The sequence below is a fragment of the Nomia melanderi genome, chromosome 3 (assembly GCF_051020985.1).
Source record: "Nomia melanderi isolate GNS246 chromosome 3, iyNomMela1, whole genome shotgun sequence".
NCBI lineage: Eukaryota > Metazoa > Arthropoda > Insecta > Hymenoptera > Halictidae > Nomia > Nomia melanderi.
In genome coordinates, this window is record NC_135001.1 from 9,142,324 (window position 1) to 9,159,592 (window position 17,269).

A 17,269-nucleotide genomic window follows, 5' to 3' on the forward strand; every position below is an offset into this window, starting at 1 on the left:
ATTTCGTGTTTTCGTTCACATTTTCCGAGACGCGATCGAGAAACACACACACACACACGCACACACACACATCCAAATACGACGCACGCGAAATTATGCACAGATTATTCGTTGCGTGTTGGAACATCTTCGCTCGTTGTTGCTTACACACTGTGATTACGCAACTTTACAATTTTTTTCATATTCCTGTTTCTTGTTTTGAAATTTTTCTTTAGCGGAGGGACACTCACTGATTCACACGCTCATAATCATCGCGATGCTCGGAGATATACACTTTATGTTTGATCTAGTAATTGTGGGGTCCGTTGTACAAAAACCGCCCTTATCAAAAAATTCGACAATTTAATTGACCCAATATCGGCTTTCAATGTTGTTCCTCAATTAAGAATAGAACTTGAGCGTAAAACCTTATTGGAAATCAAAAATAGTTACACAGCCATGAGAAATTAAAATCCGAAATATATCGAGTTAAAGAAGAACGAATGAAGCTTGGTGAAACTTCTAAACGCATCACCGTCATTTTTGACAAGAGTCATTTTTGTTACGAACTCCGTATTCCGTACTTTTGTAATCAGAAGTTGATCGTTTAAGGCCATTCTTGTTCTGAAAGACGGACTATGGAGATGCAAAGACACTCGTCTGCCACGCGCAAATCAATAATATTACAAATCAATTACGCATCGACTAAAAATCCAATCCTCGTCGAACTGTCTTCAACATCTCCAGACATTAGCACTGGGAAAAAATCAATGGTTACATTCATATTCTATTTTCGATAAAGGAGAAAAATAATTGCCATTCTATTGCCAAGTTTACAATTCTTCGTTTCGATCATAAAACGTTTCTTTTTTTTCGTTACATTGAGGATTGAAAAAATGGGATTTATAAAACTTTTAGAATTTAATGCGTTTCTGGTTCGAGCATACATCGTCGTTTCTTCCACGGAGGAAATAAATGTTTCTAACAATCAGTTGTGTGCATTTTTCATGTTGCACGAACAAGTTGAACAGCGCTATAATTATGCACGAATATAATTCTACATTTTGTCGGGGAACTACAACGAGGTACGAAAGGACAAACTGACGAGATTGTTATCTTATTTATCCATAAAAACATAGTGCATTTACAAACAATGAAAAAAGAAAACACTCACACATGAACGAACATAATTAACAGAAGATCATTGTATAACAAACTGGACCCGGACAAGTAACCCGGGTCCATTAATTTTTTTTTCATTATTTTCTTATACTTTGAAACTTGCAGATGTTCAAAGTTCTACCGTTATTCGTAATACGATAAAGAACTATGAAATATGTAAATCACTAATTCTGTTTTCTTCTTAATAATTACTTGTAGAGTACAAGTTATTCGAGTGCATCATTCTCGACATATATCTTTTTCTCATCTTTCTCACTCTCTTTCTCTCTCTCTCTCTCTCTCTCTCTCTCTCTCTCTCTCTTGCGCGCGCGCGCGCTCGCCCTATCCTAATTACGTGCGAACTTTCAATGAATTCGGTGAACTCCGTAACGAAATTAAGGCGCAAAAATGCTTAAATAGCTATACAAGGTAGCTTCATTAATTATGCAAAGGGTACTGATACTGGCTCACAAACGTAATGAGACTGAAACGCACATGGACAATTTGCTGTTAATCTTTTTTATAATGATTGTACAAAAAGTGAATTTAATATTCTTCTTCATCGTCAGGCGCGAGTCCATCACCTTCTAATTCTTCAGGTGGTGCAAATCCCTCCTGTCGGAAAAAAAACATTGTAATATCGTGATAATGATAAAAGAGAATTTTTTAATACACAAAGTTTATTAAACCTGTACCTCCGTAGCATAAAGGACTTCTAAGATTTTCTGTATTATTGGTGGGGGATCTCCGTTATCACAATCTTGGCACATAACTTCAATGTCACGTAATTTACCAAAATAGAAATCTCTTTCTTTTTCTAAACCTTCCAGTGACATTTTCAATTCCATCAGCTAGAAGAAAATAAATTATATTTTTCTACTCGAAGATATTGAATTGGTATTGAAGGTAAATATAACTCTTAAAATACCTGAGCACTAAGTTCTTCCACCTTTCCATTATCTCCACGATTACCAACTGTACCCGTCTTTACTGGTGTGCGATGCGCTGGTACTTTATTAACTAGATTAAAAAATTTAAAACGTTATATAATTTGTCATTCCTTCTGTATATTAAAAGTAATATTTACTACTCTATTGCACAGATAATACATACAAGTGATAAAGAGATCAAAAAATATAATACTGTATAATCACTTTACAAGCAATGTGAATGTATGTACTGACTGGAAGCATAACAGTTTATGCAAAATAGTGTGTAATATAAACAATAGAGAAGCATGCATTAACATATTTAGGCACTCTAATTGTAACACTCAAATTTTAGGTATATGAAACAGAAGAAAATTTAAATAAAAATATCTAAATGATTTTATATGCAATTTAATTAAAATGATTATATATCATGCACTAATCAAATAAAACGAAAGAAATCTAATTATTTGAGCAGTTAAATAAAGGATGAGCAATTTTGAAATTACTTTTAAAGAAATAGAAATCATTTTCGATTCTGACAAAATTCCCCGATATTTCAACGGATCTTTCTATATGAATATCCTCTTTTGAACTTCTCAGTAATAAAACAGAAACAGTAAGGGAAACAAGCATAAAAATATTAAAAATAAATAATTACTATTGCTTATAGACTTGGTACTAGCTGTGTGTGCAGGAGGCGCAGTTCCCTCACCTGAAGTGAAATTTTTGTTTGTGTTATTAGGACAGACAACTCCGTTCTTTTGTTATTAATTATTATGAATTAGAAAAAAGCCAATGTTAAATCGATCGTTTTTACACGTTGCTTATCTTCAAAATGGTTTTGCATTATGTTTAGTGGTGTAAAACCAAATACAACATAAAAGAAAAAACATGTGAAATAATGTACCGATACGAGCTGTTGGTTTAGTCGGATTTACATCACGTGGAGTAGTGCGTTTTGCATTAGTGCCGTGCGGTGCATTACTTCCACCACTACCCATGGATTCTCCTCCTCTCATAGCAAGTGCTTCGTATGGCTCTGTTCTGGAGTAATTTGCATCAAAGAATTTCTTGAACCATTGTAAAAACTCGAAGTTGTCTTGAAATCTGCCTTTCACCAGCCTATCAATTGGAACAATCTGCAAATGATTAGCAAAAAGCTTGTGGAACGAAATAACAAAATAAATCATTTAAATTAATAAAATAACAGAAATAAACAAAGGTCAACTAAAATTAAATTTCAAGTTGGTATTTGTAACAGATGTAGACGTGTCACTGTAGATACATTATATAAATTACTATTGTATACTTAAAGTACTTTTGTAATGATAGATTTCATAAGAAGATTAAAGAAAATTCAGTCTGTCGTATATCTCTAAGAATCTGTTACCCCCCTACTTAGATGTATTTATAGACTGTTAAAAATAACAGTCATCACAGCATTCTACGTACATAGTAAATAAGCATTTTAGAAATTTGATTCATGTACTGGATATACATATATTCGTAAATTTAAAATAAGCACATAATTTCCATGTACATGACTAAACATAATGCAATAGTATAACAGGGAACATTTCTTTACACTTAAAATAGATGAACAATAAAGTGATACAGTGCTTTATATGATCGAGATTGCATAACTGTACATTTATATGTGACTAAAATTGCAAAAGCTGAAGGTGCTTTCTACTTTACAACAATTGCTCCTAAAATAGCTAGATGTACATGTAAAGTGCAATACGTAGCCAGAATAATTGTTTATGCGGCACACAAATAATTTATTGAATTTCATAAATATTGTAATAGCATGCTATAAGTAACATAATAAAATTGACACAATATTGCTGTACCCAGCTGTTGGCGGGGGGCAATGTCACGATGTTGTGTATGCTTTTGCTGTATGTTTGATGACTTCGGTTGAGGGGGCAAAAGTACAAATTGAGGGTTTAACAAATTTTGTGTTCCATCAACCGCATAACCCAATGGTACCCAACCACGGGCTTTATAAGCTTCATATTCACGACCATCATAATTTGCATCAAAGAACTTCTTGAACCATTGTAGAAACTCAAAATTATCTTGAAAGCGGCCTTTTATTAACTTATCCACTGGTATTACCTGAACCATTTTATTAACAATAGAATTATAATTTTCTGTATTTTACAATTCATGTAACAAAACTGTTTTATGTGGAGCAATATGATTCCATGTATTGACATGGTGTCTGGTTTCATTATCGAAGCTTACCTTCATACTAGTGTCTTATTTCATTAATGTATATTTCAAACTATTGTTATTGTTCAACTATATTAAGTTCTAAATGTAAAGGGTCTCCCTATGATAGGAAGAACTGAAAAAAATTATACTTCTTTTCTATTGACCTGTTCATTTAAGCACAAAAGTAGAAAGACCCCTTTAACAATACTATTATGAATCTTACAATTAATAATAGATAATATACTTTATTCAAAAGTTTGTACTATATTTACCTAAAGAGCTTTCGATCACTGAAATTAATAGTGTTTCACTTACCTTATCTACGTTCATCTTTTTGAAAGCACCTTGCAAAAGTTTGAAATTCTGTATATATTCGTGTTCAAGGTTCGTCTTAAACTTGACCCTCTTCAAGGCTACGCTACCTGGGAAGAGCATGTCCATGAATTGACAATAAACCGCACCAGTGCATAACTCTTCGATCTTGGTAAATGATGCTTGCAAACAGTCATTCACCCAAGCCAACATATCATGTCGACTCAAGTTCTCAGATGTTACGTTTGTCGCATAAACATTAACAGCCATCTTGGTATTCTTATCTAAGCCAGTGTCTGAAATAGAACAATAAAGAAATTATCTATTTGTGGTAGAGATATTCTTGTTGACTCATATATGCTTCCTCTCATTTTCCTTAATAAATGTTTCATTAGCAATCATGATGTATGAAAATTTCATTAATCGTTTATAGTCATCGACATAGTTTTTAACTATATGATCAACATTTTATGTCTATTTAGAAAAACTTCATAAATTTTCTGTTACATTATAACTTTTTGCATTATCAAAGAAGGCGTACAAAAGAACATATATAATCATGGAATTGGTCTTAAATGATCAATTGTTGCGGTTCAATAAATACATATCGTATGATTACAGTATTGTAAAAGGATATACCTAATTATCATTGAAATTTATAGCGACTATAATTAAGTCCAATATCAAGTCCGCCTCCCTATAAGACTAACAAGAATTAACAACACTTGTACTGTGACTTATCAATACATTAAGATACGATAAAAGATATACACTAAATACAAGATTGCAGCGTTCAAAAGTCCGTTTCAACTACAGTGACCGAATGTAATACACAATTCTTTCGCTATGAACATACAATTTAATACCGGCGTCGAGCTCATAACGAAATGGTCATCCGTGACGGTTCTTTTTCGTTTTATTGAAGATGAGAGAGAACGAGATTGATAAATAGAAATGGTGGGGACGGTGGTAACAAGCTCACAACGAACACTATAATAGTTGTATCAGGGAAATACTGTAAATTTTTCTATAGACCATAAAACAATCACTTAATATCCCTTAAATGGTTCATACCATGTCAGACTTAAAAGGAATAACATTCCATTCACTTTTTTGGCCCGAAACTGTCCCCCAACATGTTCAGGGTTTCTTCTACGTAATACCAAGATTTCGAAACACGAATATTTTCGTTAAGATGTAACAGCAACTGCTGATTTGTATTAAAAATGTATCAAGAGACCTTTAATGCCTATAAAAACCTTAAAATACTCGTATAACGACTTACCGAGTAATACGGAAACACTGTAACACCAATCGGGAGTGGTTCCCGCACGCAGATGACAAATGTACACTAGATCGTTCAAATGCACTTACAACGGAAACTTCTAACGGTTCCTTTCGAGATGATTGGATAATATATTGGTACCGTCTAAATTTTAGTGAATAATTTTAGCCTCGCGGTAAACGAGTACCTCACTCGGAGACACGTTCAAAACTGAAGAATTCACAATTTCCGTTAATGGAGGAGATCAAATGTTTAATCCTATTTCACAAGGCGTGTCACATTTTGCCGCCGGTTGTCACAGTCTCGCCAATCACAACGACCATCTTGGACAAAATCATCGATCTTGAAAGTGTGTAAAATCTACAACTGTTAGTCTTCATTGTTCTCTTCATAATATTTTTGAACTGAATATTTAAAAAAAAATTAATAGAAATATATTATTATTTTATGTCACAAACATTTTAGTATAATGCAGAATAAATTTTAAGTATCTACCTAGTGTAGCGTTGAAAGAATAAGTCGTTTCGTGAAATTTTATTTAGGAATGGTACAAAACAATAAAATATAAAAAATTAATATTAAAAATGTGTTGTTAACGTATAAGTATTTTAATATAGTAGTGTTTGAATACAAAGAGACTTTTGAACATAAAAAATTAATCATTTTTTTACAAACGGTTTCAAAAAAGTTTTCAAACGAAATTTATTACAATTTTTATTAGATTTAACGAATATTTTTTAAATTTTTATAATAAAAAAGTAATTCACTCATACATATACTAAAGATATGATACAGAAACTTGATGTTATAACTTCCTAAAAAAAATTCATGACGTTTAATTTTTCCATTTAGCTGTTGGCAAATACAGTACACTTTCAGCATAGAAATATTCCGCTGACTGTGGCTGTAATTTAGTCGTGTATTCTATTAATCCGGCTCGATCTCCTTGCTGTACAAATATCTAAAAAATAAAATAATTAATATAATTACTATATGAATTTCATTAGTTGTAGATAATTAAGTACTTTGGTACTTGCATTGATTGCTGCTTTATAGCAATGCATGTTTTTAGCTAGTTCTAGTCTTTTTTCTATATTATCGACATATTTTAAATATTTTTCAAGAATATGAAGAGATGCATTGTTTTTATGCAATATTTTTAATACATCTTCGATTGGTAAGTATAGTTGAAATTTTTTACTTTTCAGCCAACCCTAATAAATAATATTTTATAAATTAGAACTATGGTTACAAACACATTGTTAGAAAACACAAAGAATGATATATTACCTTCGTTAAGAAGAGTTCATCCACATCATCCCATTCACCAGCTGATGCTTTAACTTCCAATGCAACTTTTTGATATTGTCTGGGAGATATATCATGTACTTGGGACAATATTTGGGGAGACATTAAAGTACCTTCTGGCAAACTTCTGTGGTCTTTATAAACATGCCTTAAACTTTCAAGAACAGATGCATTTACTTCTAAGTCTTCATTTCCATCTAGCTTTTTTACTGTGATTTGCCATTCTATTGACATATTAATACGTTTTTATTAATTACTGAAATCATTTAACACTTCAAGCAAAAAATTACTTACCCAGTAACTTAATGTAGGACTGGACAAATGAAGCTTCTCTACAGTCAATTAGGGTTGAAAACTGAGTTTTATAGATATTTCTAAGTTTGTTTACCAGTTTATTAGGATCGGAAGTATTTTTTATAATAATATGTAATGTTTTCATCTAAAATGAAACAGTAATATAGTACCTTTGTTACCTAATTTGTAATCCATGGAAACTTACAGCAGCATCCACTGACTGTCCTAGCATGCTACAAAAAGTGTTGATCGATAAAAAGATGAAAGCATGTTACCTAGAAAAATATCTACTTATACATACGTTAAAATGTCTGTAATCTCATTTACTTGTAATCTTGTGGATAAATATCGAATATATACATTTACAGCATCTGGCCTTTCTGCCAATATTCTATCGACCAAAGATCTTTTAAGACTTTTCGTCAGAAACAGAATGATCTAAAACATTAATTTAAATCTATAAACTATATAACTTGATTGTATTTACATTAAAAATACACAAGGACAAAACAATTACTATTAAAATTGCATTTCCATCTCCACTTGAAATAGCTGCATCTAACAATGCAGTTTTACTAGCAAGTGATTTATAAGGTTCCAATGAAAACGATTGACCAAGTAAAATTTTTTTAACTGTATGGTCTGGTTGCTCAATAGGTGTTTCAGATTTAAATTTTTGTGACTTGTTTGACTGTTGATTGGTTGTTTCAGATTGAGGATTCTGTAAATTGTCTTTTGCCAAAACTATGGAACATAAAATATTTTATGTAGTTTTTATATCACATCTATTACTATGATTTGTTAGTTTACTAACATACTGCAAGAAAGTGTTTTAACCGATATCACAGACAATACAGGTTTCAATGACCGATAATCATTCGTATCCTTTAATGATCTTTCTGACATTGAGTTGTTAATCTTGACACCCAATAACTGGTCCACCTATTTTAATTCAGTTTACATTATCAAAAACATGTAAAAGAAGTAGTAATACAATCTAGTACTCATATCAACCTCATTGTTCCCAAAAGAAAAGAATCGTTTCTCGCTGCTGTTCCAAAAATCCTCGTCATCTTTAGCGGAGTCCATATTTGTGCAATTTTTTAAATAAAGATGTTGTTCAAGAATTAAATCATGTAAAAATTAATCATTCACTACAGCTACTCAAACACTACAGCCATCTGGGAGTCAAATAAGCGAAGAAAATATTTCGATAGCATTAATTAAAGAAATATATGGCGCCACCTACAACAAAACGCTCCGACTACTAGCAGCGACAACAAATTTTAGGCACAGATTTATTTCGAATCTGCTATTCAATGCATTCAAATTTCTGTAATTTATTTATGTAGAAATTTAATAATTACAGTAATTTGATTTAACACTGAATGAGGCATAAAAAAAGTGTCTAATACAGTTCCTAAACGTTACAATAAGAACGACTTAGGTATCCTAAAAAACACGTAATAAGTTTTCCAAGGATACTTGAAATGAAATACGGAATCCCTGTCAGATTGACATCGTTGTCAGTATATACCTATATTTATTTTAGTAAAATTTATTTATAAAAGTGAGTTAAATCGTTCGATTAAAGATATATAAAAGAAATAATAAGTAGATTTAATGACATCCATAATGAGCGAATAACAGTGTATATTTACAAAATAAACCTGGAATTAATTTGAAAATGTGTAATGCAGATATCTATTTGTTAAGTAACTTGAGGAATATGAGTTGATCGAGCGATCTTCACTCGATCTTCTACCTGCCTGACACTTCAATTCAGTACAATAGGGCAGGTCATAAATTAGGGCCTGCATGGAGGGAAAGACCGTTGCAGGCCCTGAAGAAAATTTGGGAAGGAGGGGTCTTTGTTTAGATCTTAGCCCTAGAGACTTTTCCTCGATTCAGAGAGTTGAAAATTTGTCGTCAACGTGAACAGTCGTACGTAAAACTAAGTAGCCGCTTCTGTGTTTCCGATATTCGATTCGATTCAGTTATAGTTTAAATATATTCAGTGAATATAATCCTGGCTTTTTGGGTGCATTCAACTACTATCACATTTGTTCCTCCATCTCTCTGTCTTCTACAGTAATTAACAGTATTTACGAAGAGTACAATAAACTTAAAACGCATAAAAGTATAACAGTAAAATATAAAACTAGATCAAAGGTTTTGTCTACAGAACACGCGTAATCTTAACAATTACTATTGGTACTATATTTGTTTATTACTAAGTTTACATACGATATGTTGAGGTTATATTATTTGTACAGAAAGCCACGAAAACTATCCTTACAATCTATGGGTTAGGATTACAGATCTTATCTAACTCATTCAGTTTGTAGGAACTTGGTTGCAGACTAGCTTTAGGTGTGTACATAAAAAGGAGAACTTAGTGTAAACTTAAGGGCTAATTAGAGTATAAAAGACTAATAGCTACAAAAAAAATAGCTTACTCCCCGACGGGGAATCGAACCCCGTTCTCGCGCGTGACAAGTGGGGATACTGACCACTTTTTTTTGTAACAGTATGTTTACTGTGCCGATAAATAATATTTACAAAATAGTACAATAAACTTAAACATACAAAAAACGGATAACAGAAAAATATGGGATTATTTACAGAGATCTAAGGTTCAAACATTGAGCACGCACAGTCTGGTCGCTATATACATGGGAACTGCACTTAATGCTACAGGTGGTATTTACAAGTTGGTTACTTATATTCTAACAGATTAATGTGTATAGAAGTGGCACAGGTGAACTATACAGTCGGTTTGAGATTGGGTAGAAGGAAAGAAAGGATGAATGTTTCAGAGACTATTATCGCTGTAGAATAGAACAAAACACGAGGTCTGGGTGAATGCAAAATTAGGTTATATGCTTCTAAAACGGGCAAAAATTAATTTATCTCCCCGGCGGGGAATCGAACCCCGGTCTCCCGCGTGACAGGCGGGGATACTGACCACTTTTTTTTTTTTGTAACAGTATGTTTATTGTGCCGATAAATAATATTTACAAAATAGTACAATAAACCTAAACATACAAAAAAAGGATAACAGAAAAATATGGGGTTATTTACAAAGATCTAAGGCTCAAACATTGAGCACGCACAATCTGGTCGCTATATACATGGGAACTGCACTTAATGCTACAGGTGGTATTTACAAGTTGGTTGCTTATATTCTAACAGATTAATGTGTATAGAAGTGGCACAGGTGAACTATACAGTCGGTTTAAGATAGTGGTAGAAGGAAAGAAAGAATGAATGTTTTGGAGACTATTATCGCTGTAGATTAGAACAAACCACGAGGTCCGGTGAATGCAAAATTAGGTTATATGCTTCTAAAACGGGCAAAAGTTAATTTATCTCCCCGGCGGGGAATCGAACCCCGGTCTCCCGCGTGACAGGCGGGGATACTGACCACTATACTACCGAGGAGTTTTCGAGTGATGGAAAATATATGTGGATTATTTAATGTTTACAATTGTTTCTGTGGTTGATATGAATGGCAAACGTTTCATAAGGTCACAACCACCAATATCTGATGTTCTGTCTGTGTTTGTCTCTTTTATCTACATTAGATAAGTTATAGTTGTAACGCATGTCTGGGTCATTGAATCTGATATTCTTGTCATATGTGATATGTTTGTCAAAAGTTCTTCTGTGTACATGGTAAATTATTGGCACATTTTCTGAATTTTGTATGTATCCTTCACTATCGAGATAGATGAAGGACTCTGGTGGGGTATATCCTGTTACCATGGTTTTTCTGAAGTATAGAGGGTTTGGAAAAGTGGAGCAGTGAATGAGACTATTGGTTGTAACATTATGAACGTTAGCCCAATGATTTCTGATTAGCTTTAAAATAAATAGGTCTATTCTGATGATGTTGGCTTCTTCGTATAGTCTGTGGTTCTTGACGAGCTTAGTAAAGTTGGACTCTGGTGTCCGGTATCTGCTGAGGCAGGCTCTCAGGCATTTCCTCTCGAAGACTCGTAGTTGTTCCATGGTTCCAGCGCTGATGTTGTACCAGATGGGACAGCCGTAGGTCAGGATCGGTCGTATAAGAAGCTTGTAACAAAGAATTTTGACGCGCTTATCAAGATCTTTCGAATAGAAAAGTCGTTTATTGGATAAGAATGCTTTCTGTGCTTTTTCTATTTGTAAACTAACATGCAAATTATAGTTAAGTTTAAAGTCTATATGTATGCCTAAGTAGCGAACAATGTTTTTGTGGGGTATTCTACAATTTGGATCTAACCTGTCATGAATGTGGAATTTATTAGAGTGTCTACGTGTATCAAAATTGGCATCTGATATTGTTGAAATATATGGTCTAAACAGTATTGTTTCACATTTATTGAGGTTTAACTTTAATTTCCATGTATGGAGGAAATCTTGTACTTTATTGAAAGTTTCCTGAAGGGTTTTTTGAATTTTGGATACTTTGTTGTCTCTAGTGTAAATTACTAAATCATCTGCAAAAGCTATTGCCATTTTATCATTGTCGATATTTAGGCTATACATTTGTAAGAGGTCGCTTATAAATATGTTAAACAAGACGGGAGAATTCACTGTGCCCTGTTGTAGGCCATTGTCGATTTTAAAAGCTCTACTGGAACAGAATTGTCCATTTACTACAAAGAATTTTTTATCATGTAACATGTTCCAAACGGTTTTAACTAAATGGATAGGAAATTCTTTCTTTAATAGTTTAAAGAAGAGTCCATCCAGCCAAACAGTATCAAAAGCTTTTTCTAAATCTATGAGTACTGCTCCGATGCAGTCTGCTGCATTTCGTGCCCAGCAAATGTCTGAGGTAAATTTTGTAATTGCATGTATTGTGGAGTGTCTATGTCGAAAACCAAATTGAAATTCTGGGATTATTTCTCTGGAATTGCTAAAGCTAACAATGGCATCATTTATTGTTGTTTCGAAGACCTTGCTAATGTTTGGGAGGAGACTTATTGGACGATAGCTATTGGGATCACTACCATCCTTGCCTTTCTTTTTGATGGTTATTAATTTGGCAGTCTTCCAGGTTGTGGGAAAGTATGAGGAGTTTAAACAGTTGTTAAAAAGTATACTGTAATGGAAGATGTATCGTCTGGGAAGATGTTTCAATGCTATGTTTGGTATATTGTCAAAGCTGGATGACTTTTTACTGTTGAGGTTTTTAAATGTTTCCACTAGTTTGGGGAAGGTGGTGAAGTAATTGGGGGGAATAGAGGATTCGTCTGGATGGTCTGCAGTGTTGGTGGGTGTGAAACTACATACTGTTATGTTGTTTTGTCTGTCTTGTAGTATGTCTGATTGTAGTGCATTTACTTTCTTTTGTATTATATTTGTTAGTTGGGGTTTACCCATGTGGAGGTTCTGTGTGTGTACGGATTCAAAGTGTGCACCTAGGATGTTTAACTTATTTTGGGTGTCGGAAATTAATATAGAGTTTGAGTTTGATTTGTTGTCTCTAGTAAGTTGGTCAAGATTGAGATCTGCTTTTTCGATGAGAATGGAATTAGAAATAGGGATTCGGAGTGTCTCAATGTCGTTGCTGTCTTTGGGACGGAATATGCTATTTATGGAGGGAAACAGTTCATTGTGTTTGTGGATAGAAATTTTGTTAATACGGTTTCTCCAGTGGTTACTGATGGATTCTTGAAAAGCTTTCTTGATCTCGTATCGAATTGTTTTTAGGTTTTTCTTTAGGGTTGTTATTATGGGATTGTGAGAGGTGGTGTAATGTCGGAGATTAGTATATCTGTTGAGTTGTGTTATTAAGTGACTTTTCTGTTTTCTAAGGTGTTTTATTTTTGTAGTTATATATTTGTCTGTAGAGTTTAAATTGTTGTCTATCTGTGGGACTGCAAAATCAATTGCTTTCAGAATGTTTATGTTTAGAACTTGTATGAATTTGTCTATCTCATTTATTGTGAGATTTCTGTCATTGGGTATGTCAGTGTCATCGTTTTCAGTCAGGAATGTTTTGTATTTTGACCAGTCAGCTTTGTGAAAGTTGTACTTTATGTTTTGAGTTGTTTCCTCAAACGTAAAATGTTCTGTGGATGGGATGGATATTTTCATGATAGTGGCCCTATGGTCACTATCATATTCGAATGATTGTAGGAGATTAGGAGAAGGTGTGTTGTGGAATTGGATTCTGTTATCCGCCAAGCAGAGGTCGATGAATGCCCCACTTTTTGGATATGAAGGGATTGTCGTACTATATAAGGAGATCCTGAAGGTGATTTGATTTTCGAGGAGCCACTTGTTTAGTGAAACTCCCCGAGCATTATTGATAGTGTTACCCCATGTAGAGTGTTTAGCATTTAGGTCTCCGGCCAACAAATAATAATTGCCTGGCTTGTGTAATTCCAGAGATTCAAAGAGGGTTTTAAATTCCATCATAAATTCTTTTTTACAGCTACTGGTTGCATAACCCGCTATCAAATAAAGTTTATTGTTATTCTGAAATTTAATTTCTATTGCCGTTGATTCAAAACAAGTACTGTTTTTGATAATATTTAGTTGGATATTTTTGAATTTGATATCTTTGCGAATTAATATCCCGGTACCTCCCGCTTGTTTGGAATTTAGTCTATCGCGTCTGATAAAGTTATAATCTTTAAAGCTTATTTTATGTACCGGATTTAGCTTTGTTTCACAAAGCAAAGCTACATCCGGTTTGTATTTGTTTAAACAATCCAGGAGGGTGACTCTTCTTTCATTCGTTATAATCGAATTTACGTTAATTTGAATTATATTGATATGTTGCAATATCAATTGTTTAACTATGTTTTCTCGCGGATTGAGCGTCATTGTTTATATGTCAATTTCGAGCGCTTCTGCTATTATATTTATTTTATTCGCGTTAGCTGTAATGTTCTCCGTTAGCGTGGCTAGTTGGGAACTGATGGTGGCCGTTATAATTTTTTGAATTTCCTCTAGAAGAGATGGCTGTGATGTTTGCGTTACATTTACTTTGGGTTGAGTGTTATTTGTTTGTTGTGGTACTGCAATATTGGTTTTTTTATTTGTTACTATTGAACTATATGAGATGGTTGGTTTGACTATATTCTGATATGATTTAGCCTTTTTTTCGTTCTCTAGTTTTAATTGTAATGTACGTTCCTGTATTTTTTGTTTTATTTCTTTTAATTTTGGACATCCGCGGTACGAAGCAGGGTGACCGAATTGCTTGCAATTGACACAATAGGGTTTAGCATCATCTGATTCTGAACGTGCGTCTACGTTTGATCGCGGGCATTCTCCTGGGTTGTGCGGTGTGTTGCACTTAACGCACCTGTAATTTAGGTTGCAGTTTAGTGCAACGTGTCCTATACGTTGACACCTCTTACATTGGATCCTATCTTTTTTTATTAATTTTTCCCAAGTTACCAGAGAATGGAGCACGGTTTTTATGCTTTTTAAGTTATTTACTAAACTATTTTGGGATATTTGTACAATGTATATTGGTAAGTTTTTACCCTCTTTTAGCGAACGTTGCGTAGTAAATTTTTTAACGTTGTTAAATGTTACGTTTTCAATGTTCTTACTTTTTAATTCATTTAAGACCGTTTCAGGGTCGTAGTCCCCCTCTAGGTTTTTTAATAAAATCGTAATTGACTTTTCGCTTTTCGGTGTATATGTGAAGAAAGCTGTGTTATTTGCTTTTAATGTGTTGCATGCTGTTTTAAATGTGTCGATATTATCCATGTGCAAGAGGTATTTCGTACTATTCACTTTTTTAATATAAAAATCTTTTGTTATTTTACTAATTAATTGTATTACCGTTTTACTCGGTGTATCGTATATTATTATGGGAGGAGGTTTTTGGGTTTTTGAAGGTTCGGAAACAGTTACCTCGTTTCCGAAAGCTGGTTTTGCTTTCTTTGTTATTGGTCCACTTGATGCGTCCTGTTCTGGAGGTGGTTTTGCTTCGGTCTTGGTGGCGAAGCTACTCTTTTTGACGGGGGGTGCGGACGGTCCTGCAGGTAGGCCGCTTTTCCTTTTTCCTGTCGCAACGGTACTCCAATGTCCCACGCCGCTATTTTCTTCGGCTTGGAAAATTCCACTCGGCCCTTCTGGTTCAGTTGGGGGGTTCGATGTACTTAAAGTACTCGGTGCAGGTATGTTTCCTCCCCTACTTTGTCCTTTTTCTTGTTCCGCAGCTATTTTTCGGTTTCGTTCTTCTTCCAGTTGCTTCGTCAGGTTTTCTATTGTTTTATTTAGGTTTGCTATCATTTTGATTAATTCATCATATGATGGTTTTCCTTCTACTGCTGTTTTCTGGGTCGGTGTTGTCTTTGTCTTGGCCATCTTTATCGTTGGATTAGATGCTTCTATGTATTTTTTTCTTTGGTTTAGGATTGGAGCTGGATTCAGCCTTTTCACATTAGCGTTGATGTGTAATTTATTGACTTGCGCTAGAAGCGCTGAATTTTTACTTGATAATAAATCTTTTTGTTTGATTATTTTTGCTATATCTTTCACATTGACTTTTTCGTTTCTCGAGCGCTCGTGACATGGGGGTTCAGCCCCTTGTGTATTGTTTTCACTGTCTATTGTCTTTTAAGTATTTCACTTTCAACTATTTTATTATAGATATTTGATGAATTTTGTAGTTGATTTAAATAAAATAACTCCTGGCACTTTCACTTTCTGACTGCACTGTGTAGACTTTGAGTAATGCGTACGCGCAATAGATCGCACTCAGGTATACCGGAGCGGTAGCTGAGGGCACGTCCGTCTTCCACAAGGGTTGGCGAACGAATCGGGATACTGACCACTATACTACCGAGGAGTTTTCGGGTGATGGGAAATATGCATTGATTATTTAAAGTTTACAATTGTTTCTATGGTTAATATGAATGGCATACATTTCATAAGGTTACAACCACCAATATCTGTTGATGTTCTGTCTGTGTTTGTCTCTTTTATCTACATTAGATAAGTTATAGTTGTAACGCATGTCTGGGTCATTGAATCTGATATTCTTGTTGTATGTAATATGTTTGTCAAAAGTTCTTCTGTGTACATGGTAAATAATTGGTACATTCTCTGAATTTTGTATGTATCCTTCACTATCGAGATAGATGAAGGACTCTGGTGGGGTATATCCTGTTACCATGGCTTTTCTGAAGTATAGAGGGTGGGATACTGACCACTATGCTATCGAGGAAGAAACATTGTTTGCAATTTATTTATTGATACATAAGCGAATATTAATCTTATATTTATCTTAATCTATTTAGTTTTGTGGAATGCCGTCATTATTTTAAATTAATTCTTGTGTGCTATTAAGGCTTGGAATACTGACTGCTATACTACCGAGGAACTATTGTAAACGTTTTTTTGTTTATTTGAACATAAGGTAAATAATGAATAATTTTTTATATTAATAAAAATTCCTGTTATTATAGTAATATTCGTTTAAATTCCACAAAGCTCAGGAGTTAGTAATGAAATCTTTACGGGCAGGAGGTACAGTTTGTCTTCTAAGAATTCGAGCACGACTCGACGAAGTGAGGGAACGGATATTATAGAATATATAAATTTATATATGTATACAATAACAAGCGCAAGCGAGATAGACATAGTACGTCGAGCAGCGACGGTCGAGATCCACAATCAAAGCTATACCGCAATTGAACAAAAATAAATATACAAAAGACGAAATTTCATTTTCAGTAATTTTCACCTTACCTTCGTAAATGTAACACTAATGGGTTGCTAAGATTCTCCCAATTAAAATGAATCCAAACACGACGCA

The 17,269-nt window shown here is 33.8% G+C and overlaps 3 protein-coding genes and 1 non-coding gene across 8 annotated transcripts; all 4 read right to left on the bottom strand.

Annotated features, from left to right (window-relative positions):
- Window positions 1-1,632: 1,632 nt before the first annotated feature.
- Eb1 (microtubule-associated protein RP/EB family member 1) lies at window positions 1,633-6,153 on the bottom strand. 5 transcript variants are annotated; one of them, XM_031982561.2, is made up of 7 exons: window positions 5,890-6,145; window positions 4,608-4,900; window positions 2,980-3,211; window positions 2,731-2,784; window positions 2,069-2,160; window positions 1,836-1,991; window positions 1,633-1,755 (listed from the first exon to the last, which is right to left on the bottom strand). In XM_031982561.2, exons 2-7 carry the CDS (start codon window positions 4,872-4,874, stop codon window positions 1,687-1,689), a joined length of 870 nt encoding a protein of 289 aa, XP_031838421.1. In that variant the 5' UTR covers window positions 4,875-4,900; window positions 5,890-6,145; the 3' UTR covers window positions 1,633-1,686. The 5 variants fall into 5 exon arrangements, with proteins under 5 accessions (XP_031838421.1, XP_031838425.1, XP_031838435.1 ...); XM_031982565.2 differs by lacking the exon at window positions 5,890-6,145 and adding an exon at window positions 5,679-5,883; XM_031982575.2 differs by lacking the exon at window positions 5,890-6,145 and adding an exon at window positions 5,244-5,513.
- Window positions 6,154-6,509: 356 nt separating this feature from the next.
- On the bottom strand, window positions 6,510-8,727 carry LOC116429409 (spermatogenesis-defective protein 39 homolog). Its single transcript, XM_031982352.2, has 9 exons — window positions 8,506-8,727; window positions 8,310-8,433; window positions 8,009-8,235; window positions 7,793-7,929; window positions 7,697-7,724; window positions 7,492-7,636; window positions 7,180-7,421; window positions 6,927-7,103; window positions 6,510-6,850 (listed from the first exon to the last, which is right to left on the bottom strand). Exons 1-9 carry the CDS (start codon window positions 8,578-8,580, stop codon window positions 6,725-6,727), a joined length of 1,281 nt encoding a protein of 426 aa, XP_031838212.1. The 5' UTR covers window positions 8,581-8,727; the 3' UTR covers window positions 6,510-6,724.
- Window positions 8,728-10,480: 1,753 nt separating this feature from the next.
- LOC143174314 (uncharacterized) lies at window positions 10,481-16,249 on the bottom strand. Its single transcript, XM_076365575.1, has 2 exons — window positions 15,361-16,249; window positions 10,481-11,568 (listed from the first exon to the last, which is right to left on the bottom strand). Exons 1-2 carry the CDS (start codon window positions 15,814-15,816, stop codon window positions 11,023-11,025), a joined length of 1,002 nt encoding a protein of 333 aa, XP_076221690.1. The 5' UTR covers window positions 15,817-16,249; the 3' UTR covers window positions 10,481-11,022.
- On the bottom strand, window positions 10,864-10,935 carry TRNAD-GUC (transfer RNA aspartic acid (anticodon GUC)). Its single transcript has one exon. It is a non-coding gene; the product is annotated as a tRNA-Asp (tRNA).
- Window positions 16,250-17,269: the final 1,020 nt, after the last annotated feature.

Excerpts from the sequence above, each read along its gene's own strand:
- Eb1 (XM_031982561.2), bottom strand. The coding sequence starts at position 4,874 with ATGGCTGTTAATGTTTATGCGACAAACGTAACATCTGAGAACTTGAGT. Across the intron at positions 2,785-2,979 it reads TAAACCAACAGCTCGTATCG|GTGAGGGAACTGCGCCTCCT; the intron begins GTACATTATTTC and ends ATTTCACTTCAG. Across the intron at positions 2,161-2,730 it reads TACCAAGTCTATAAGCAATA|TTAATAAAGTACCAGCGCAT; the intron begins GTAATTATTTAT and ends TTTTTAATCTAG.
- LOC143174314 (XM_076365575.1), bottom strand. The coding sequence starts at position 15,816 with ATGGCCAAGACAAAGACAACACCGACCCAGAAAACAGCAGTAGAAGGA. Across the intron at positions 11,569-15,360 it reads AACCAGCTTTCGGAAACGAG|CTTCTTATACGACCGATCCT; the intron begins GTAACTGTTTCC and ends CTTTGTTACAAG.
- LOC116429409 (XM_031982352.2), bottom strand. The coding sequence starts at position 8,580 with ATGGACTCCGCTAAAGATGACGAGGATTTTTGGAACAGCAGCGAGAAA. Across the intron at positions 8,236-8,309 it reads GGTTAAAACACTTTCTTGCA|TTTTGGCAAAAGACAATTTA; the intron begins GTATGTTAGTAA and ends TATGTTCCATAG. Across the intron at positions 7,637-7,696 it reads GACAGTCAGTGGATGCTGCT|ATGAAAACATTACATATTAT; the intron begins GTAAGTTTCCAT and ends GTTTCATTTTAG.